The following is a 24172-nucleotide window of genomic DNA, read 5'->3' as shown; positions in this document are numbered from 1 at the left end:
AGAAAGCCTCGTACCTCATCAGAACACGGCGGGTGATGAGAAACTGCCTTCCAGGAGGGGATCAGGTGGTGAGTAGCAGGTGTTCACTGCCACTGTCTCTCACTCTGGGAAGAGCCCAAGTGGATCTGTCTGACTCAGAGTAGCTGCAGTTCAAACCTTTGCCTGCATGGCTCCTGTGGCTGCAGGTAGGCAGGCCAGTGTCCACGTGGAGCTCTTCGCCGATGTTGCTTTTGTCCACGATAGCCTTTGTTTGAAGAATAAATGTTTGTGCTGTGCACTGAAGCCATTTATAACTACCTTCCGTTTTGGCCACATCTTACTGCCTATGTGAACATGACTTTGCTCTTACACTGTTCGTAAGTATTACTTTACTTTTCCAATGCTTTTCTTGGAACTATCTGGCAAATAAACCAGGCAAATGGTTTCATTGTTCATTATAGAAACTTCCTGAAAGATCCATCGACTCTTCAATGGAAAGCATCATGAGATAGTTTGCACCCTAAGAATCTTTGAATCCCTGCCTCAAAATCCTCGCCTTGCTGTTTCTACCAATCCTAGACTGCTGTACTGCAACCCTTCCCCACTCCTGATGCAGCCCCTGCTATGCTAAGACCTGCCTTAAGCCAAACTTCTCAATAATTTCGGACCTTGACTTCCTCTAGGACGCTGCCACAGCTCTGCCAAGGTGGTGTCCCCCCTGATCGCCATGAGCAATAAACTCAGCTTTCTCATCCCCACAGGTTGTGTTGCTGATATTTGGGATGACAGCATTTGACAATGTAATGAAATCCATCCATTTTTCCCTTTATGACTTAGGTTTGGGGATCTTATTTAAGATGTGCATCCCAATCTGAAGCACAGTAATATTTTGAATATTGTCTTTTAGAGAATGCATAGAGATCTTCTCATACATCATCTTCTATTAGCTTTATAGTTTCAACATTCACAAACAAAGAGATCTGTCCCTTCTGAGGGGGGCAAGATATTGTTAAAATTGACCTCAGTCACCTAAAGCTGTGCCAATACTCTAGTCACTAACCACACATGGCTATTTACATTTAAGTTAATTAAAATTAAGTGAAATATAAAAATTCAGTTCTTCAGTGGCACCTGCCATGTGTCAGATGTTCAACGACGGTACGTGGCTAGCGGCTACTGTGCTGGGCAGGAAGATAGGGGACCTCTCCCCCAAGCAGGAAATTCTGTCCCACAGCTCCACTTTCAAGCATTCTCTTTCAACAGAACCGGTTGGCCAACAAAGCTTTCAGTTCCTTGTTATAAATTTAGCTTCTTATTAATATAAATTGAAACATTTTATAGCACATGGTACTTTTACAGCTGGGTAGTTTGACTTAGAGTTTCCATTCAATTAAAGCAGATTCTTCTCTTTAAAAAAAAAAGAGAATCACACTTCTGATTTTTTATTTTTCATTCTCAAAGAAAGGGCTCATATGATTTTGGTGCCTAAATCCTTTCACCCTTTTCCCCCAAGTCTCCTCCAATGCTGCCTTGTCCTTGGGTCTGTGGGTGCAAGCTCAGCCCATTTGGAGGGATGATGGAGACACGTTGCTGGGAGCCAGGGTGGATGAGGGCTGCTCAGCAGTGGGCAAAGTGCTAGGGTGTGTTGGGGGACAGGGTTCAAATGCCTGGCTCAGCTGTGCAATCTCCATGAGAACTTGGATAAGTCACTCGCCTGCTTTGCAGCTCAGCCTCCACAATAAAAGGCTGGAGATGAGCTCTGTGGTTCCTTCCTTATCAGATCAAGGCGAATGCCCGAATGCTGCTGCAGGCTTGAGCAAAGCAGGACTCACAGAGAGAAAAAGCTGCTTGGCCTTCAGGGGGCTCACAGTATTGGTAGCGTTAGGACAATATGTAACACAGCACAGGATTAGGGACCATCGTGAGCAGCCATTGCATTCAGGCCTCTGCGCCAGCTTCTTGCAAGAGGACCCCTTTATGGCTCGACACCTGTGAGGCTAGTTGGGGAGGAGCTCCAGGAGGAATTCAGCACGGTTTGAGGCATGACCAGCATGGCAGTCAGGACTGGGGCCTTGGGGAGACCAGACACACTGGGGGCCAGAGAAAGGGGTGGGCACAGACTGTGGGGTCTTAATGCAGGCTGAGACCTTTAACAGAGCCTAGAAATCCAATTAATGCAGGGTAGCTGAGCCCTCACTTTAGTTCTGCGGTGAGAACATGTGGTCACAGACAGGAAGTAGCTATAGACCCCTCCTCCATTTTGTCCCCCCTGCCCTGGGCAGCCTCTTGGTGCCCAGTGACAGCTTGGGCTCTAGGCCCCCTGCTCATTCTCCTCAGAGACTCCACCTTCCTACCTCCTCCCCTCTGTTGTCACCCTTCTCCCTGGTCCTCTCTGGGGCCCAGTTCCACAGCAGGACCAGGGCAGAGAGGTCCAGGGTCATGTGATGTCTTGAGCAGACCTGAGTGTCCGCTCATTTTAGGGAGGTGAGACAATCCTGTTACCTGAACAGGGTGCTCTGAAGACTGGACACACCTAGGGAGGAACTAGGTTATAACCAACTGGGAACACCAGCCAGGTGATTTCAATGCACACTGGGCTACATACATGGTTGGTGTGCTTTCCTTAGATCTGCTAGTCCCTTACATGGTCATATTTGCTGTTCTTTGTGCCTAATCAAACTAAATTCTTAAAAAATACCTGTCTTTCATTTGAGAGTTGTTAGAGATTTTCTCTCATGAGGATAGGGGTTTGGGGAGGAAGACTGTAGAAGTAAAGTGCCATTCTCATCAAATCATGTCAGAGGCACATACAATCCACACGATTATTGTGGACACTCTTAACATCGATCACAGAGCTGAGGTGGTGTTTGCCAGGTTTGTCCACTCTGAAGTTACTCTTTCCTTCTTTCCACACTATTCTTTTTGGGAGAAGGCACCACAGACAGCTCACACTTAAGGGGTGGGGGTTATGCTCCCCCCTTGAGGGCGGAGGATCCATATAAATTATCCAGAATTCTTCTGTACAGATTTGTCTATTCTCCCTTACCTATAAATTTTCTCAATTATTTACTTCTATCAGTGTGGATTCATGGATAGTTATTTTATACTTTACCACTTTATTTTGTCTCTCAGTTTGTTCCAACATTGGATGTTTTTTCCCTCTTCACATTATACACACACATTGTTAAAATGAAAGACTTTCAAGTATTCTTCCAACCAATGTTGATGGACCACCTTTAAGGAATGAGAAGTGAAGAGATGGAGCTGGTGCTGAGCTCTCCTCCTTGCTTCCTGTGCCCAACGGACCTGTCCTTCTCGCCTTCCCCTCCGATACTCCCTGTTCAGCACTTCTTTGCCTCCTTTGGCCCCCACCTCTTGCAGGGACCATCCTCACAGTGCCTGGAATTGAAACTTGCCCTCCACTCAAAAACCTCCCAGGGTGAAAACACATCATTGACCCACCATGCCTGGGAGTAGAGTCCCTGTGCTGCCCTGGGGGGACAGGGACGCCACAGCCCCCCAGCCATGCACAGGTAGTGCATGGAGAGAAAGAATAGAGGAATGATGGGGCTCCTGGGTGACTCAGTCGGTTGGGCATCCCACTCTTGATTTCTGCTCAGGTCATGACCTCAGTAAGATAGAGCCCCAAGTCAGGCTCCCTGCTAATCATGGACCCTGCTTAAGAGTTTCTCTTTCCCTCTCCCTCTGCTCCTCCTCCCTGGCCCCACTTCACTTGTGCATGTGCTCTATCTCTCTCTCTCTTAAAAAAAAAAAAGAATAGAGGAATGGCCTCTTCTTTTACCATAGTTCTCTTCTTGGGCATTCTCAGAGCTTTCTGTAGCAATGGTGGAGAAGTGTGATGGGGTGGAAGGTGTGGCATGACATAAATGGGGAGAAGCTGGGCAAAAGTGAATGCCTGAGGCAGAACTGAGGTCTCCAGGCCCAGAAACAGGCCCTGAAGGTGGTGGACCCCCACCCAGGCCTAGCTGCTCCTTCCTCCCCACTGCCCTCAGAGCCTACCTGTAAGGCTGCTCACTTCCGCAATCAAGGTGTTGGCCTTTCTTGATTCTTCTAGTTCTGAAATGCTGGGAAGCTGGAGTAGAATCAAGCTCACCTTCTGCTTCCCTTTCCCCAGAGGCCTCCCCTTCTCTCCTCCACTGTCAGAAACAGGTTGGGGGTAGCATCCTTGGGGAGCCCTATGCTTGATCCTGCCACCTGTCCTGCTGGTGCTCCTGGCCTCAGGTGAGATGGAGAGGGTGAAGGGGAGGGATGGAGCAGGGAGGAGGGTGGCTCTGTGACCAGAAGGCTGGCTTTGGGGACTATGCTGTGGGTGTGCACTTTCTCTCCCCTTACCCCAACCCTGGGAGAGGTGTAGCTGGGGACAGCTAGGGCCCTGACTTGAGGGCTTGTTATCCGGGTTCCTGGGGAAATAGAGTTGTGCCTGTGGAACTTTATGAATTGGTGGGACAGGCACTCTCTCTGCAATGCCAGTACCCTCTCAAGGGAGAGCCCTATGAGGAAAACCCAGTGTCAGCAAATATCTGCAAATGAGTCTGCCAGATTAGTCGCAGCTCCAATCCACATGTGACAGCTCAGAACTCTCAGCACACAGTCTGGAGTGGGCTAGATGCTGGCTTTTTCATCACCATGATTTAGCTGAGGGAGGAGGACCCAGTGCCTTACTGATGTGGAAGCTACAACTCTTCTGGCAACTTGGTCACTATTCTCAGAATTATCAGCTTGGTGGTATCTCCAGGGGAGCTTCCTTCTTGAGGAAATGCTCCCTTCCCTCCCAAGTCTGGGAATAAATGTCGTTCACCCCCTTCATGTGTTTCAGTCACCTCAGATCCCACCAGATCTTCTGCTTTGATCCAAGGGGAGTAAGGACTTTCTCTCCAGGGAAGGGCTTTTACCTCTGTTCCATGCTGATAGTGCCAGCCCCAGCTGGTGGGAAGATCTGCCCAGGGCTCACTAGACAGAATCCCAGAGTCTCTCTGTTTCTATTTTTCTTGCACACATACACACCAACAGCAATGGTGTGCAGACCTTAGGCACAGGTCACCCCTGGCCTAATGGACCCTAAGGGACAGTCTCTAGGTCCCCTACTTTCTCTCACAGCTTTGGGGCCAGACTCCATTCTGTCTTCTGGGCCCATGGACAGTTGTTGTTTACTTTCTTTATGTCTTAGCCCCAACCACTTCTCCTGTGTGGACACCCACCTAGCTTCTACCAAGTACAGGTAGGTCTGGGGTCTCAGTGAGGTGCATGAAGAGGGACTGGGCAGCTTGGGTCACCTCAGATTTTAGGAAGGAAGCATCAGGGGGCCTGCCTTTGTGGTTTGAGCTTCTGGGGCCTGGGCTGGTGGGAAGCTACCTTCAGGGCTTGCTAGGCTTGAGACTTTGGGAGATGAACATGCATGATCTGATCCGAACATGAAGATAGCCATGGATGGGCTGGATGCCCCAGGAGGCAAGCCTGTTCAAGAAGACCCTGCACCTGTGTGTCCCAGACCTACCCTTTGCTCCCCACTAGCTTGGGGAGATACTCCTCCTCTTTGGGCCCAGGGCCAGCCTGGACTTCAGCTGATTATAAAGATCCCAGGCATCAGTTACCCCTGGCCTGAGGGATCCTAAGGAGCTGGCTTTGTCCCCTCTCCACTTCCTTTCAAGGTTTTTGGAAGCCAATCCCATTCTCTATTCTGGTTCCCTGGGCAGTCACTGTTTTCTTTGTGTTCTCCTTAGTTCTGATCACTTCTCCAGAGGGGACCTCTGGCCCACTCTCTCTCAATGGCTCTGAGCTCGAGTAGGTCAGGTAGGTCACCAGAAGGGAGAGTCCTAGGAAGGGTTGGCCAGATAGCTCATGCAGCCTCAGAGTCAGGAAGGGGGGACCCAAGAATTATTTCCAAGATGGTTGAAGTACAGGGTGCTGTAGAGGCATCTCCAAGGCTCACATTCAAAATTGGGGAGAGAGAAATAAGGAGGATAGAAGTCATTAAGTCTAGAGTAACTATAGATCAGTTAGACATGGGATTTCTGGAATAAGACCAAATAGAACCAATATAATGTGGAAGCCAGAGGCTATATTGGTGTACAATTGGTGGGTGCAAGATCACAGATGGGCAGATGGTGGCTGGAGACGTAACAGAAAACAGGTGAGAGGAAACTTTTTATATCTGCTCTTGACTCCTGCAGTCATGAGCTTTGAGACCATTATGAGCTTCCCTTCATTGCAGAAATAGCCTGCATCAGCCTAGGTCACAGGTGCTCTAGAGGACTATGTGGCCCAGCAAAAGCAGTGGGTGACTGATGAAGACAGGTGGCCAACTGCCTATGGGCATTTGCTCCCTAACCCTTTCCTTCTCCAAACTCCAAGGCAGGCGGGTTACAAACTAAAGAGGATCTCCCAAAGTGTTTAAAGGTGAAACCCTGGCCATAGGATGGGAATGGCACAATGTGGGTACACAAGGGGGTACTCTTATGCTCTAGGTACTACTTTTAAAGCTCATGAGATAAAAGGATCTAGCCTTCCATTCTTCCCCTGTCACTAGACTGGGTATATGATTAGCCCAGGGGAATCTGAATTCAAAAGCCAAAATAACCTGGTGCCTTAAAAGAACTACTACCTTAAAAGAGTAACAACATACCAAACAAGAGAAACCATCTAAGAACTATGGGGACTGACATCACAATAATTATAGGTAAATATTGCCCATATGGCTAAGAGGTAAGGGAAGACATAAACTACATGAATCAAAAGCAAGAACCATAAAAACTGCTAAATTAAAATAATGGTTGTGAAAAATATTATGGTTGAAATAAAGACCAAATATATGTGATATATAAAGAATAGATATGGTGGGAGCATGAGCTAGAAGAGACGCTCAGGAAAGTTCCTGTAAAGCATTAGGAGATTAAAGAATCTAAGACAAGTGAAGGGGCGCCTGGGTGGCTCAGTCTTTAAGCGTCTGCCTTCGGCTCAGTTCATGATCCCATGGTCCTAGGACCGAGCCCCGCATCGGGCTCCCTGCTCCGTGGGAAGCCTGCTTCTCCCTCTCCCACTCCCCCTGCTTGTGTTCCCTCTCTTGCTGTGTCTCTCTCTGTCAAATAAACGAATACAATCTTTATTTATAAAAAAAAGAATCTAAGACAAGTGAAGAGACATGGAAAAGTAGATGTATCAACATATGGTTACAATAATCCCTGCAAAAGAAAAAAGATGGAAGGGAAGAAATATTTGAAGAATAAATTAATATAAACCTCTCAGAATTATAGAAGAAAAGATCTCAGATCAGAAAGACTCTATATTGCCAAGAAGAGAAAATAGGAAACATACACATACACAGCCCTAAACCCATGATATGAAGTGTAAGAACATCAAAGACAAAGAGTAAATTCTAAAGACTTTCAGATCACCTATAGAAGAACAAGAATTAGATCTACATTAGAATTCTTAAGAAGAGCACTGGATGCCAGAAGACAGTTGAGTAATATTATTAAAAGATTGAAAAAAAGAACTTTGTACCTAGAATTTTATATCCAGCCAAACTGTCATTCAAATATGTGATCATAATACTTAGGGACTTTGAAAGCCTCAGAGTTTGCCACATGCAAAGATCCCCACTGAAAATACACTTGGAGGAAATACTCAAAACAAATCCAGAAGATGCTGCAAGAGGTGAAGAAATAGTGTGATCAAGCACCTTGATAAATCTATTTTTTTTCTTCAACAAACAAACAAAAAAAAGCAGCTAGAACCAAAATGAAGAAAAAGAGAAAATATATCCATGACAACTGAAAAATAACATTCCAGACAACATCAACATGTGGTGAGAAGGAGAGACCAGAAGACCATGAAAGGTTGGCAAGTACTTGTCTCATGAAAGAAAATAATGTAGATAATGATAAGTTTAAGGGAGCAATAGGAGTAAGTCAATATAAATATGGGTCCTCAGTTAAGTAAATAGAACATATATTCTTTAGAAAGACAATTATCATATGGTTTCACTCATAAGTGGAACATACATAGCGCAGAGGGTCATAGGGGAAGGGAGGAAAAACTGAATGGGAAGAAATCAGAGAGGGAGAAAAACCATGACAGACTCTTTACTCTGGGAAACAAACTGAGGGTTGTGGAAGGGGAGGTGGGTGCGGGGAAGGGGGGTAGTGGTGAGGGAGGAGGAGAACACCTGTCTAGCCAGCCAAATCAGCTGAATCAACCCTGGCATTCAATGGGGTGACAGATGTCGCAGCCAGATCACCCTCACATCCTACTTTAATTTTTTAAAGAACTCAATAAACTTACTGTAAAATTATATGGAAAAATAAAGATGCATGAATAACTATGTCAATCATAAAAAAATAAAAATAAAAAGATAGGACTCATCCTACTAAATATTAAGATATACTAAGTAATATAACTGACATTAGTGGTGCTGGTACAACAAGAAGTGACAAATGAGACAATGGCATAGGGTATAATTCCAGACAGTTCCATATATACACAGGAACATACTTTATCATAAGGAAGCACCATGAATAAATGGGGCTAAGGGCCCATTATTTGGTAGACATCCTTGAGAAAACTGGCAGAATATATTAAAAGACAAAACAAAACCCCAAACCCCAAATACTGGATCCTTGTCTAACATTAAACACAAAGATGGACTCCCGACAGATTCAAGACATATATGTGAAAAATAAAATTATTAAGTTAATAGGAAAAAACCCTACAGATGAATACCTAGGGATGAAGAAGTACTTCTACAAAGTTTCAAAGGCAGAAATCGTAAGGGAAAAAAATATTTAATTTGATTACATCAAAATTGAGGAATTCTGCTCATTGAATAACACCATAGGAAAACTTACCAAGCAGATGACAGACTGGAAAAAATTAGCTGAAAATATCTAAAAGTAATATAGCAATACAATCTATAATATACAAGGAGCCATGCCAATCAACAAGAAGAAGAATCCCAGTGGAAACGGGTAGAACATGTGAAACGCAATTTCCAGGAGAGAGAATCCAGAAGGCAAGCAAGTGATGTTCACACTTGTTAGTAATCTAAGAAATGTCAATTAAAACAACCATGCCCCAACTCCTCCAGGCTGATCACCCATGGACAGTTTCTCTGCATCTGATCAACACCTCTGCTCCCTGGGCTGACCCCCAGGTAGCACCCTGCCCCACCTCAGCCCTGCTCCTTCTCTCCCTGGATTCCTGCCCTCTCTCACTACCCCCTCAGCTGGGCACCTACCTCACTTCCTCACTATCCTCTGTTTCTTGCCTCTGCACTACCTGAAATTCCTATGTATTTTCTCTTGTGCTCAAATGCAAGTCCTTGAACTGAAATATGTAGGGGGAAACTGAGCAAGATGGCACACGAATCTCACCAGCTTTCTTCTCCTCCCACTTCAAATATGTTAAAAAAGCTAAAAAATGACTCCAAAATAAATTGTTAAATTGAAAATAAGAAAGGTTGTAATCAGCAGACCAAAAACTGAGGAATTCCTAGAAGTTAAAAAAAAAATCAGATGCAATCAACATGGCAAAAGCAGATGCCTTGGCAGCCCAAAATGTGAGCAGAAGACAATTATTCCAAAATGCTTTGTCCACAAATAAAATGTGACAACCAAGATCCATTATTCTGTCTGCTCTATACATGATGAAATTCATAGTCTAAGAGAAAATCACATTGAACAAACAGGATAATTGCCTGTGAGTGAAAGATAAATGTTTCAGGGAACAGAAGAAGATATCACATCCATAAAACAAGAAAAGCCCAGAGTCCTATTCAGAACACTGAACATCCAGCAAGGCCAGGGCATTGAGCTCTCAGAATCCTCATCCACCACAAACGATCTTAAGGGAAATGCAGCCAACATATTTGCCATAAATATAATGTTAGAGGTAGGTTTTTGATAAATGTCCCTTATTAAAGCCAGGACATTCTCCTCTGTTGCTGCTTTTCTGAGAGTTTTAAATTAAGAATTGGTGGTGGTGGGGGTGGGGGTGGGGGGATTAGTGCGAATGCTTTTTTCTGCATCTATTGAAATAATCCCATAATTGTCCTTAATTTCGGTGATGTTGTGAATTAGGTTGACTAATTTTCAAGTGTTGAACATAGGTCACATTCCTGAGATAAACCCTACTTGGTCATATTGTTTTATGTTATTATATACATTGATGGTTTTGATTTACTTATGGTTTGTTAGAGATGTTTCTATCTATGTGCATAAGGCACGCACATCTGTGCTTTTCTTTTCCTATAATGTCCTTGTCAGGTTTTAGTGTCAAGGATATTCTGACTTTACAAATCAAGTTGGGATATGTCTCCTTTTCTACCTTCAACTGTTTCTGTAACATCAGTGTTATTCCATCTTAAGTATTTGGTGCAGCTCACTAAAGAAGTTGAAGAAAATTGAGTCTGGAGTTTTCTTTGTTCCTGGAAAGGGTTATTTTACTCTATGTAAATTAGACCTTAGTTTTTTGATGGGAAAATAAATGTAAAGAAAAAAATATAGTACCGTGTTAAATCGTCTTGTACATAAAAGCCTGATGTATACACATTTTTAGAGTTTTTGATAAATTCTTCCAAATTTCCCTCAAGAAACACTGAATCCAGTTTATATTTCCTCTCTCAGTGGAATGAGAGTGTTGGGTTTTTATGGCCTTATCGTCACAGTTATCACTGTGATTCCAGGCAATAAGTCCCCCCGAGAAGTAAATAGAACTCCCCACTCTTAAAGCCACTTACCACTGGGATGGAGGAAAGGAAGGAAGGAAGATGTGTTGGGAGGGCAGAGAGCCTTTCAACGCAGGGATCTGAGCACTGGGAAGGCATATTAAACAGGAAGGGTGAATAAAGAAAGTGCAACAGGTCTTCTGGGAGCTGAGAGGTCTGAAGTGACAACTATAGCTCATTCCTCTACCCCATATACCTGGCGCCTCGAGTGGCGCATAAGACAGTAAAGACGAACGAACGAATGAATGAACGGAGAGTAAGTTAAGAGACTGAAAGTTTGGAATCAGCAAAGATCAAGCTTCTTTGTTTTGGGATTTGCGAGTTCAAGCTCAGTTGAAGACTTACTCTGAGTTCTGTCTAAGGAGAAGAAAGTTGGCATAGGTGAGTAGGGGGAGCATACCTAATCATGTAGGCCCCCCTCGCCCCCAGTGAGCAGATGACACAGCTCCTGGACGTCAGAAGTCTATCCTTCTAATTCTTAGAGCTCGGGACTGAGTGAAGGGTGGGGTCTTGGGCCAAATGCTGGGTCATTTCGGCTGCAGCCGGGCGGCTGTCTGGGCGAGATAGGGTTGAGTGAGAGGAAGTTGAGTGGGTATGCGCGTGCGGCAGGGGGCCAGGCCCAGGGCCAAGGGGCTGGGGGCGTGGCTTCTGGAGAAGCGGGGGAGGGGAAGCCAGCGAGAAAGAGGCGGGGCGCCGGGGGGCGGGGGCGAGCTGGTGGGTGATTAGACGGGATGGTAGGAGAATGGGAGAGAGGGATAAAGATAAGGAGACAAGTGAGTAGTCAAAAGGAGAGACAGCTGGGGGGGGCGTGTGCGCACGCGCACACGCCCTCACGTGTGACAGCACAGAAGCCCCTCCCTGAGCCCAAACTATGCTCTGAGCCTTAACAATTTGCATCTTTTGTCCCTGTCACTCTAACCATGACAGAAATAAGATTGTCTGGGAGCACGGAAGGGGTTCTTTGCCAGTGTGAGCGAGAGGGACTGCTCTGGCCAGCCAGGAACTTGGCAAGAGAGACCGGGCACCATAAGGAGCGCATCAGTGAGGGCTGAGTGGATGAATCAATGGAGTTGACAAGAACCTCCTTGCAAATGTGTGTTTGTGAAAACCTAGGATCCAAGGTGCCCTGTCCCAGCCCCAAGCCCCTATCCCTGGGTCTCTGAGCCCAGGGAATCCCAGGGAGTCCGCAGCTGAGGGTCCAGAAAACTCACCCCAGCCCCCTACACCAATCCTCTGCTTCAGGCTAGGAGGCACCCCCACCGGGCCAGTTTCCAGGGGGGGACTGGAGAGGATGTGAAGTCTTCTGACCCCAAGAACCTTCCCTGGGCTGGGGGGCGGGGTGTGGGGGGCCGACTGGGTGGAGCAGCCACACCTGCCTGAAGTTTCGGGGAAGAGGGCGTAAACAGCATCCAGCACCGCCCTCCGTAGGCTCTGCGGGCCCGCGGTCGGCTGATCACAGTGGGTCCCACAACTTCCTCACTTCCCTAAATGGGCAACTGCACTTTCAGAACGCCAGGTCCTTCCCTGGCAGACCTAACTGGCACATCCTGCGTTGGCCTGGGCCCCTAACCCTGGATTCGAGGTGTCCTGGCCCCCGGCTGGCCTGCGACTGTCCCCAGCTGGATGGAGCCATGGCTCCCACCTTCTTGCTGCTGCTGCCCCCGCTGCTGTGGTTCCAGGGCCCTGTTTCAGGTGAGAGCGCAGAGGAGCTGGCTGGGGAGGAGGGGATGGCCTTTTGCAGGACTCTCCCTCCCGGCTTTTCCTTGCCCAGTAATCTCATTTCATGCCTTGTGGGGTTGGAGGAGAAGGCAGAGATGGGGCTGACCTAGTGGCTCCTTACCAGTAAGAAGGTCACGTCCCACTATCTGGCCCCAGGCAAAGCTAACACAGGACTCACAAACTAGGATTAAGCTCTGGACCCTCTCTGGGTGGGCCCCTTCAACTGCCAGCCTTGGTCAGGACCTCCGACCATGGACACTTGATTTCCTCCCCCAAAAAGGCTTTTTCCTTGTCAAGAAAGCCCTGTTTGGTGCGTACATGAATCATTGCATCACGTGTGTGTGTGTTTTAACTGGCTAAGTGGCTTGGGCCACTACCCCCTGTCCTGAGGGGAAGCCATCCTTGAAGGCCTCACTCACCCCATAGCTACTAAATGCCCCTTGAGGGGGCCTGCCCCAATCCTGCCTCCCTTACTGCCATGGCCACCAAGTTACCCTTTCCTGTTCAGTTCTGGCCACTGCCTGTGAGAGGGTGGAAGGTGGGCACAAATGAACACAGACCCTTCCCAAGGGCACCCCACCCCACACCTCTCCTAGAGAGCCTCTTCCCTCTGCCAGGGCAGAAGTATGTCTCCTGTGCAGAGCAATCTGGGGTCCCTCAAACCTCCCACCCACCAAATCACTGAGTTGGGTCATTCAGTTTAGTTTGTTTGGGACAAAGGGATGCTCAGAGAGGGTGCTACCTTACCCCAAGCCTCAGCTGTAGTGCAGCTGTGTTGGAAGCAGGTAGATGTCTCCTGTCATGTGTGGTGTCCTTGGCTATCGCAGCTCAGGGCTCTACTGGAGAAGTCTGTAACCACCTGCGTTTGAGAAAAGGAAGCACGTGGAGCCCCAGTTACCTTCCAGGCACTGTTGAAGCCCAGTTCCCACAGCCAACCTGAGGCAGATGAAGAAACAGACTTATGGGGTCTACTTACACAGTTAGTCACGGCGGAACCAGGGTTTGAACCCATATTTATTTAGACTTCAAAATGTGTGCTCTGCACTCTGTCCTGCTGGGGAGAAATGTGTGTGTGTGAGTGTGAGTGTGTATGTGTGTGTGAGTGTGTGTGAGTGTGTGTGAGTGTGCGAGTGTGTGTAAGTGTGTGTGTGTGTGTGTTGAGGCAGGCTCTGGGGGGTGTAAGAGGAGTAAGTGCTGAGGCATGGAGGGCAGTGGCGTGGAGGGAGCCCATCATAGCTTTGTCCCTCTCCCTGTCCCCTGATTCCCCACCCCCACCCTAGTTCTACTCTCTCCCCACCAGCTGTGGATTGTGAAATGCACGGACCACATCTTATTTCTAGGCAGAGACTGTAACAGGATGTGGACGAAAAGTGAATAATTGTACAGTTCTTCGGTTTGCACTCCATTGGGAACTTACATGCATGTTTGGTCATTTTTAATCTCTGGGTTTTATGCAACTAGAATGTTTTAAAATGAAATAATACCTAAAATGAACTACGACAACTTGCTATTTAAAAGATAACTATGATGAACTTATTTGTGAAATAAATAACTACTCTTCATTTTTTCAAATATTGGATTTTCTTATCTATCTAAGTTGTTTGTGCTCTGGAATTTTATAACTTTGTGACTTCTGTTTGTGTCTGTGTATCTGTCTCACTGAGGACAAGACCTGGGTCTTTCCCACAAAACCCTGAAGATGGGGCTAGTACCTTCTTATTGGGCTAGAAAATACCATGAAAAAAGGGGCTGTGTCAGTTGGAGCTCCCTGAGTGTAAGGGCTGAGTTTCCTCCATTAGCCTGGGGGCTCCCTGGGGGCTGTGCCTGTGTCTCCACCATCAGACTGGGAGTTCCTTGAGGGCTAGCCCTATATCTTCATCCTAGAACTCCCCCAAGGGCATGGGACTATTGTCTTTCTCATGAGATTGGGAACTTCCAGAGGGCAGGACTAGTGTCTACTCCAACAGACTGGAAGCTCCCTGAGGGAGTGGCCTGTGTCTCCCCCCTCAGACTGGGAGCTAGTTTTTAGCAGGGCCCGTGCATCTCCTCTAATCGGATGGCGGGGGGGAATTCTTTCAGAGTAGGGCTGTGTTTCTCCCTGAAACTGTTGAGTTCCATGACGGCAGGACAGTATCCACCTCCTCTCCCCTCTATCCCGACCTTCCAGATGCCTCTTTCCCCCTCTGTCACCAGACCTTGCTCACCAGCAGTGTCTCCCCAGGTGTCCCTGTCGAGAACGTGTACACTAAAGTGCAGCACTTTGAAGGGGAGACTCTGTCTGTGCAATGCTCCTATAAGAGCCGCAAAAACCACGTGGAGGGCAAGGTATGGTGCAAAATCAGGAGGAAGAGATGTGAGCCTGGATTTGCCCGGGGCTGGGTGCAGGGGCCGCGCTACCTGCTGCAGGATGATGCCAAGGCCAAGGAGGTCAAGATCACCATGGCGGCCCTCAGGCACCAGGACTCCGGCCGGTACTGGTGCATGCGCAATAGCTCTGGGACCCTGTACCCCCTGATGGGCTTCCTGCTGGAAGTGTCTCCAGGTGAGCAGGCCTGCCAGGGCACTGGGAGGGTAAAGGTGTCCTCCCTGCCCTGTACTCCACTTGCAGCAGAGTAGTGAGAAGAATCATCCATCAATGGGTGTGTTGTGCCACAGGGTTCTCATGGTTCCTTTACTGACATCTTCATGGGCATTATTGTCCGCCACTTTCCCAATGAAGAAAATGAGATCTAAAAAGCCCTCTGTGGATCTGAACTTGCCCAGGGTCACAGAGCTAGCAAGTGGCAGAGACAAGATTCAAACTTAGGGCTCTCTGTGCTTTGTTTTTATTCCATCATCTGTTCAATATATATTGAGTCCCAACTCTGTGCCAGGGACTAGACGCACTCTTGCCCTATGAGAGATGACAGGTGATCGCACATCATCAGACGAATAATTGTAGATAACAATAGAGAAAATCTTAAGATTAAAGAAAATCTTAAAGAAAATTCTTAAGAAAATCAAACAGTGTGACAAACTAGAAAGTAACTCAGTGGTGGGGGAGCTATTGAAGCACCAGAGACCAGAGAGGACCTCCCTGGCAGATGACATCAAGCAGAGCCTAGCATGAGGAGAGCTTTCTAGCCCTCTTGAAATGTGGGTGCTTCATATTCTAGGCAGGGAGAATTGCATGTGCAAAGGCCCTGAGGTGAGAAAGAGCTGGGCTTGTATAAGGCAGGGCTGTGTGGCTGCCCCATATTGAGTGTGGGACACAGTGGCAGGAGATGAGGTTGGGAGAGCAGCCCTAAAGTCTATGATGTGGAGTTTGAGTTTTATTCTAAGTACAATAGGAAGCTATTGGAGAGTTTACAGGGGTGTGTTGTGGCTTGTCTTTAAGATTATAACAGCTGCTGTGTGGAGGATGGATTGTGGAAGGGTAAAAGATGAGCAGAGAAACCACTGTGGGTATTCTGGCTGGGAATGACAGTGTCTTAAAGTAGGACGTGGGCCCTGGAGGTGGAGAGAAGTGGAAGGGTTCAAATCTGTGATGTTCAGACTTCCTGCCCACCCTGTACACTTTGGAGGTAAGACAGGAGGTGAACGAAAGGGAGGAATCGAGAGTGACTCTAAGGTTTTCTATTCCATCAGCAAGGTGCATGACACTACCATTTATTGGGTAGGGTGACTCTGGAGATGAGCCAGTTTGGAGGAGAAAAATCAAGAGCTGTCTTTGGTCATGTTAAGTTTAAGACACCTCCTAGAACTCCAGGTGGGCAAATGGATCAGCGTGAATATATCAGCCTGGAGCTCAGGTGAGAGGTCAGAGCTGGGGATATACTTGGAAGTATCTCTGTGAAGATAGTTTATTTTTATTGGTTCTTTTTTTAAAGATTTTTTTTATCCATTTATTTGAGAGAGAGAGAGAGAGCAAGCATGAGTAGGGGAGGGAAGGGGCAGAGTGAGAGGGAGAAGCAGACTGCCCACGGAGCAGGGAGCCAGAGGGACAAGGAACAAGGATCTCAAAACCCTGAGATCAGGACCTGAGCCAAAGTCAGATGCTTAACCGATTGAGCCGCACAGGCACCCCTCTGGGAAGATAGTTTAAAGTCTAGGGGATTTGAGAAATCTATACAGACAGAAAGAGGATTAGTTGTTGCTTAGGGCTGGGGGAAAAGAAAGGGAGGTAGAGGGTAATAGCCAAGGGATGGGGATTTCTTTTGGAGATGATGCATATGTTCTAAAATTGACTGGCTGCATGACTCTGGTGGTGGCTGCACGACTCTGTGAATATACTAGAGGTCATTGAATTTGGTGCTACAAATGGGTGTGGTATATGGAATGTGAATAATATCTCAAAAAAGCTGTTAAAAAATCAAGGGGATGTAAAAGTTCTCCCTTCAGTATAGAAAAAGAGAGAAGGGCCAAGCCTGAGGTCCTTCCACATTTATACGATAGGAAAGGGTGAGGAACCAGCAAGAGAATCTGAAAAAAGCAGCCAATGACGATGACATGAGTTATCCACCCTGCCCCATTCCCCTGACCCACCTGCATCCCCCTCTTCTGTTGTGTCTGAGCTAGGGCAACTGCTGTCTCTAAGATGTGGGGCCAAATCTCATTCCCCCTCTCCCGTTCTGCTTTAGACCCAGGGAATAGTTGAAACCAAGTATATCGAAGTCTTAATTTGCAGGGATACAAACATGAAATGGTTTTGTTTTTCTCTTTGCATATCCCCCACCCCCTCCATTGTCAAATCCCATGGTCTACCTTTTAAAGACCATTTGGGGAGATGCCAACTTTGCAGACCTTTTCAGTTATTAGGAAATAAAAAATCCTCAGCCTATGTAAAAACTCTAATCTTCTAGCAATATATGCTCTTCTACTCCTCCTTGAAGACCACACGTTATGGCCCAAGCCACCCAGAGTAGGGAAGAGGGTAGCCTGCTGCCTAACTCCCTCTCCTTCATCTTGGCGGGTGGGGAAGGTGGGGTTCTTCTCAGTACCTCGTCCTGCTTTCTCCTTCCAACCCCCTGGTGCATTGAGGCAGGAATAAAGAAAGGGAAGCGGTTGTGTGACTTCACTGCCGCTGTAGTTCTCTTTCTGTTGGGTGTTACTCTTTTCTACCCAGCCCTTTGCGATCCTCTGTAAGGTGGGTGTCTAAATGTTGGCTCTCCCAAGTCACCTACACGTGAGTTCTCTGAAGGGTCTTTGAGGTCTCCCCACTGCTGAGTAGGGTGTTAAGGGAGGTCTGGCTCCAGGTCAGCCTCTTCCCCTATCCCCACTGTCACCAATGCCACTTGTTCTGGGTTCCCTTGCCCAGAAAGATCGGGGTACCTTTCGTGGTGGCCATTTGGCCCTCAGGAGTGTGTCCTTGCCATGCACAGTCATGGGATGCGGCAGCCTGTGCCAGCCCTCTCTCTCCCCCACCATCTCTCTCCAATTCTCTCATTCTCTGTGGAGATAGACTCCACCACACTGCCCCAGATGGGACCTCAAGCTTCCTACAACCCCTTCCTCTTCCACCATCCAATGCCAGCCTCCTAGGAAATGGGAGGTAAAAGGCTGAGGGGATGGATGATAGGAGTAGGTGTCTCTTCGTAAGCTCCTAAGGAGAGCATCTGACCCTGCTGCTGGAGGCATTCTTTGGAATGTGGGCCTTCGATGCTTCCTTGTCCTCATTTCTGTACCTTGGTCACCAATTATGGAGCACCTGGAAAAGTCCCTGTTCAACATCATAGTGAAGAGATCTCTTTGGCGCACAGGAATCCTCAATCCAGAGGGTCTGGAAGCAACTAGAGAGATGGGGACTGGGAGGGGAGTTGGCTTGACAGGGTAGGCTAAAGAAACTATGAGAGTCTCTTCCTTCTTTACTGTGCCCACTTCTTCTCCCTGGCAAACCCACATCTGGCCACACAGCAGAGCAGAATCCTGGGTCCAAGGTCAAGGAGGGGAGACGAGGATCTGCTCCCATCAGTGAGGCCCCCTATTCAGTCTAACGTTCCTTTCTCTCTGGCCCCTTAGCCTCCACGACCAAGAGAAGCATTCCTCTTAGACCTCTGGCCAATATCCTCAAGAGTGGAATTGTTGTCACATCGGGCCCAGCCTCCACCTCAGGCCCTGATGCTCCTTTCACCACCAGCATGACAGTGCTCACACCTGGCCTCCTCACCTTGACCAGACTCGTGCCCTCCACTGCCTCAGAGTCCATCAGACTGACCTCCATGACGGGCTTCAGCTTCACCGGCACTGGCCCTTCCGCCGCAGGGCCCAGGAGGACCGTGGAATCCCAGACAGTGACTGTGTCTCCCAGTGATGCCAGAGCCTCCTCTGCTGGCCCAGCTTCCATGTCCACCAGGGCTGGGCACCTGCACACCAGATCACCCACCACAGGAATGTGCCACACTAGCGGGGCTCTCCTCAACAAATTATCCCCTATCAGGTACCTGTGGGTCCTGGGCTTGGGTGACTTTTGACCAGATAAGGCAACAGTAATTGCTGCCTGAACAGACCTCAAGGTGCAGATGTTATAGCAGAGCTTTCCTTTGCAGGAAGTCAGTCTGGCCTGCTGCTGAATGGGAGGTGGGTGGGAGGCCAGATGCCAGGATGGAGATGTGACATAAAGGATGGCAGTGAGAAGTGAGGGTTGGGGACGGGTTAGTGTATGAGTCTGTGGATGGAGAGGAGAAGGTTCGGGCAGGACAAGGATGTGGCTTGGGGGTAGGAAGTGGGAAATGGTGGGTGCTTTAATTTGGGCTCCCCCAGAAGCAGCCTCTGGGACCAGGAGTACTGGAAAGAGCATGGGGAAGGGAGAAAAGGAACAGTTGGTAGAGAACTTAATCAAGCTGGCCACCATTGTGGGCAGCGGAGCTCAAGCCTAGGGGAGGCTCTGGGGCCCAGGAGCAGATTCCCAGGTGAAGGGCGAGGGAGCTGGGGTATTGATACAGCTTCTCTTGCACCAACACTCTTCGTGTTGGTCATCAGTCGGGGGCTGCCTGCCATGGGTAGCAATGAGGGCTCTAGGAACAGGAGAAAGTCCTCAGGCTGAAAAAAATTTAGATGGAGGTGCTGAGGGCTGGTGCAAGGGGATACAGGCCATGTACCTACCGCATCTGCTTCAGAGGACAAAGAAGGGAAGGGCCACAAGGAGAGGCTCTCTCTATGAGAGCAAGACTCTCAGTCTCATCTGTCACAAATGGGAGTCTCTTAGAGTCCTCATCCTCAGTGATGCACAGTCATGTTTGGGGGAACAATGGAGGGGAGGCTTTAAAGTGGAAAGATGCCCCCCTCCACCTGGGACTTCTTCCCCTGACCTCTGAGCTCCTCACTTCCTCCTGCCACAGCTGGGTCCCCAAGAAAGGGAGGCAAACACTCCCACCAGGGCTGTGAAGATTTCTCCAGGTCTGGGCTCCTCTCATGGGGCATGCAGAAAGACATGGGTCAGGGTGGGGGCAACTGAGTGCTCACCTCCTCCCTGCTCTGTCCCATCCCTTCAGGCACCAGGATTCGTATCCCACTGTTCTCCTGGGGATGCTGATCTTCCTCCCAGTGTCTGTGATGTTGATCCTGGTCTATGGGTTCTGGAAGAAGAGACACATGGGAAGTGAGTACAGCCCACCCTCCCAGCCTCCTGAGGGCAGAGCACTGGGGTCTGACACACTTGCCAAAGCGCCTGACTGCACTCTGTCCCCAGGCGGTATGTCCTTCCCTGGGTCCAGCCACAAAGACTACTTGGCACCCAGGCGAGGGAGGAGGGTGGGCAGGCAGGAACAGCACACCATGATCCTCTGGGGCTGACCTGGCAGGAAGCAGAGGGCAGAGCCAGAAGAGGGGATGGACTGGCCCAGGATCATGGGAAGAGGAGAGAGCAGGAACCCTGCCCCTCTTCATCTCTCTCCTTGTCCTCACAGGCTACAGGGTGTGCAATGATCCTACTAGACCCTGGAGGGACCCACTTGGAAGACTGGAGCCTCCATGGAAGCCTGCTTGGTCTGAGGCCACTTAAATATGGAGTGTGTGAGCTCCTCCTGGAGGGGCCTTTGGAGACCAGAGGAGAGTGAAGATGGGGACCTGTCTGAACTGGAGCCAGGCTGAGAACTTGCTCAAGGCTGGACTCAGGCCTCCCCAGAACCAGAGGCTGCTCTTCACCTGCTCAGTCCCCTTGAGCTGCCAGGAACCTGGGACAGCCCCCAGATTGGGGAGTACAAGGCAGGAAACCCCAGGGGAAGCCACTGAGGGGATTCTGCTCAGAGCCACAGAGCCCTGGGTCCCAGCTGGGTGGTGGGGAAGTCCTGATGGTGCTGTACACAGAGAGCTCCAGGTCCTGTGGGCCTCGGAACCCCTTGCTATGGAGCAGAGGGGAGGGAGCGGACAGGGGGAAAGAGGTCCTCTCCCCATCTGGAACCTGTGTCTTCAGCTTCCCTCCGCTCCCCTCAAGCTTCCCATGGGTTTGGGGAAGAAAGAGTCCCAGAGGCAACCAGTGTGTCAAGGGCCCCGACTTGGAGGGGAAGGAACAGTGACTAAGAGCTGGAGGTCCACAGGGGTGTTGGCAGCAGGGGACCCCAGAATGGTCCAAGTCCCCCACCCTCAAGGCCCTGCGTCCTCTGATGGGCGTCTGGATTTGTCCTGTCCTGACAGCAGCTGCTTGTCCCTCAAGTCCTGGGAGCCAGCAGAGCCCACCCTCCCACTGGTGCTACCCATTGGCCAGCCCTCCCAGGTCGCCCAGACTGGCGTGTAGAGGCTGCATTCAGGGCTTTCTCCCTCGGTTCCCAGCTCCAGGTCTGAGCTCCCACAGGAGACTGAGGGCCCTTGAGAGTCCATAGCAGGGGAGGCCACGGCTCCGAGGACCAGCCTGTCCCCAGACTGGCGTGTAGAGGCTGCACTCAGGGCTTTCTCCCTCGGTTCCCAGCTCCAGGTCTGAGCTCCCACAGAAGACTGAGGGCCCTTGAGAGTCCACGGCAGGGGAGGCCACGGCTCCGAGAAAGAGTAGATCATCCACCTTCCCCTGGGACTCACTGTCCCCTGGGAAGAGAGGAGCTACTTGTGACCCAGCAAGCACAGCTTGGAGCAGAGCACAGCCTGGAGGGATGCCTGGGTGGGGAAGGGGTGGGGAGGATGGAGCCAAGGAGCCTCACCAGGGGTCCTATGGCCCTAGGAGTCTGGCCTCTGCTTCACTGGCTCTTGGCTCAGACTTGGCTTCTTCTACAATGAAGACTGGTGAATATGGGCTGGATTCGTCCCCTGGAGTAGGGGCTCCACCAGCCTGGAGCAGCTGAAATAAGCACCTAGGAATCGATGTGACATCTCCACTCTGCGCCCCGGGGCAGGGACCTCCCCGGTGCGAGAGCAAATGTCACAGTCAGGAGAGTGACACAGACCGGGCCTTGATGGGTAGCTGGGGGGCCACTCCAGAATGGACGTGGGGAGAGAGCAAGGGGCAGGAGGTAATTCTGGGGGACAGCAGGGAGGAGGCACCTCTGTCCTATGTCCAGGAGAGGGCACTAGAGGAGAGACTCAGATCGAGGAACAGAAAAGCCTGGTGCCAGGACACACACACACACACACACACACTGAAATCCATCGTCCTTAGCAGGAGGGTGTGGCCACGACCTTGGTGTCTAATGGAGGGGGGCTTAACTTCCCTGGGGGAAAATAGCTCCCGAAGAGCCACCCTCCACTCGAGATCCTACAACAGCATGCTGACAGCCCTGCCTCGTCTGAGAACAGGATGTCCTGTGGGAGAGCCGCAGAGGGCTCAGGACTGGGACTCAGTGAGGCCACCTGTCACTGTGTAACCCTGTGCGAGTCACTAACCCCATCGGGTCTCATTTTCCTCTCTTGTGAAAAGGGACACTAACTCCTACCTCTCAAGACTGTTTTCAGGATAAAATGGAGTGGCCTGAACCTCACACAACTGAGTTAATGCCTCATGATTGCTGGTCCTCAAGCTCTCCTCTAGCTCTAGTGGGCTTTGTCTGCATTGAAGACCTTTGGACCCTATTTCTCTGTTTTGCCCTCAGTTGGAAGGGGCCAGGGAGGGTTGAGGGTCACACGGTCAGGCCCCAGGTGGTGGGGGCTGGACCCAGGCGGAGGCCTTTGGCTGTGCCCTGATGCTAGGCAGGGAAGCTGTTAGGAGACCTACCATCCCTCTCTGCCCAGGATGAGGGGCTCCTGGAATGGCGTGAGCCTGCACGAGGTGCCCACCCATGGAGCCTGCTCCCACATGAACTCCACAGTAAGGACACAGGGCTCTGAGAAAGGGGTCCAGACCCCCTGCCCCAGCTCTCCACCTCCGATGGGCCTGGGTGGCCTCTTTGGACCTCCAGTGCTCTGGGACATTTTCCTCAAAGCCCTAGCCTCTCATTTTCTCCTTCCTGTTCTTCCTCCTTTCCCTGGAGCTACAGGTGGACCCCGAGCCCCGGCAGTCGGAGGGCAGGCAGGTGCATGGCAGGTGGGGGTATCAAGACAGGCCGGGGCAGCCGTTGCCTTTAGTGGTAAGGCAACAAAGCCTCCTGAGCAGTGGGCTGTGACGACGGGACACACCTGGGAAGGGCTTCCTGTCGTGACCAAGGGCAAGGACGCGGAAAGAAAACCCAGCACCGAGGGGGATTTGCTCTGCAGAGTGTGGCAGGCAGATCTGTCATCGTGGGACACACAAGCCCCTGCGGGGAGGCCAGCAAGCAAGACTTAGGGTCACAGTTCTCCCACATGGCTGCATCATATTGAGTCGGTGGATGCTCCTCCTTCAGGCTGATGGACTTGCCCCACTGCTGGGAGCAGTGAGAGAGGAAGGCCTCCTCTGCTGGCCCCCTTTGGGGGCTGCCCCAGCTGCAGAGAGCCAGGCCCCTCCCGGGGCAGCCCGCCACCCCCCCACCCCCAACCGGCCGCTGCAGGGTCTGAAGCCCCAACACCCCCTTGCCATCCAGGAGAGCATCCTGTCCTCAGAACGCTGCACACCCTGGCCTGCTGCCTGTCCTTCCCATCCCGGCTGGTCCCTGGGCACTTTCAGCCTCCTGTGCTAATCTCCACCTCACAGCCTGCGCCCCACAAACCCGACCTGCCACGCTGCATTTTCATGGGGTTTTCTCCTTTCTTGGTTGTAAAGAGCCTGTGGTGATAGCTTTTCTGTAGCTTTTCTAATGACAATTATTCCTTAAAATGTGCTTGATTATGGTGGTCTTTTGACAAATGCTGATGGGGTGATTATGGCAGGCTGAGAGCTGGGGACATGGGGTGGCCTGGAGGAGGAGACCCCCTCCAGGTCCCGTCCTTCTGCATCTATCTTCTACCCCCCCCCCCCACCCTGCCAGTCATGTCCCCAGCTTCACTCTCTCCCACCCTTGCCAGGGGCATTTCCTGCACCTCCATTCCTGGAAATGACTCTCCCTCTCCTTTCTCCTCTGCCCTTCCAATCCCTACAGAGCTCCTGGGCTCCCAGACAGGCCTGGGCAGGAAGTCTCAGACCACTGGGCACCTCCAAAGAGGTCCCCTAACTGTCACTCACCTTCAGCCAGGGCTTTTTACTTGAGTGAGGAGGCGGTAGTTGGGGCCGGGAGGAAGTGGTAGGATAGAGGACAGATGGAGAAAGGAGAAATAGGTTCTTGTTTCACCAGTTTCTTCCTGGACTTTCACAGCCTTCTACACCCCGACCCTAGTGCGACAAGGAGGAAGAGGCAGGGCACGAGAGAGCCGACAGAAGCTTCAGAGTCCCCCTGGAGCCTCAGCCCTGAGACCGGAGCCAGCGCACATGTAGCACCCACA

General features: G+C 50.0%; 1 protein-coding gene across 1 annotated transcript; it reads left to right on the top strand.

Moving 5' to 3' along the window:
• Positions 1-12161: 12161 nt before the first annotated feature.
• TREML2 (triggering receptor expressed on myeloid cells like 2) lies at positions 12162-22325 on the top strand. Its single transcript, XM_025890425.2, has 5 exons — positions 12162-12412; positions 14661-14981; positions 18437-18854; positions 19909-20015; positions 20323-22325. Exons 1-5 carry the CDS (start codon positions 12352-12354, stop codon positions 20415-20417), a joined length of 1002 nt encoding a protein of 333 aa, XP_025746210.1. The 5' UTR covers positions 12162-12351; the 3' UTR covers positions 20418-22325.
• Positions 22326-24172: the final 1847 nt, after the last annotated feature.

This window comes from Callorhinus ursinus, unplaced genomic scaffold (assembly GCF_003265705.2).
Source record: "Callorhinus ursinus isolate GAN/ISIS: 27379988/994484 unplaced genomic scaffold, GSC_fseal_2.0 scaffold22, whole genome shotgun sequence".
Lineage (NCBI taxonomy): Eukaryota > Metazoa > Chordata > Mammalia > Carnivora > Otariidae > Callorhinus > Callorhinus ursinus.
The sequence above is the reverse complement of the archived record's forward strand: the minus strand, read 5'-3'. Positions and strand labels throughout refer to the sequence as shown.

What these genes read in the sequence shown, in the direction of transcription:
- TREML2 (XM_025890425.2), top strand. Translation starts at nt 12,352, where the DNA reads ATGGCTCCCACCTTCTTGCTGCTGCTGCCCCCGCTGCTGTGGTTCCAG. An exon ending in AACAAATTATCCCCTATCAG is followed by an intron (nt 18,855 to 19,908) that starts GTACCTGTGGGT and finishes CCATCCCTTCAG; the next exon opens with GCACCAGGATTCGTATCCCA. An exon ending in GAAGAAGAGACACATGGGAA is followed by an intron (nt 20,016 to 20,322) that starts GTGAGTACAGCC and finishes TTGTCCTCACAG; the next exon opens with GCTACAGGGTGTGCAATGAT.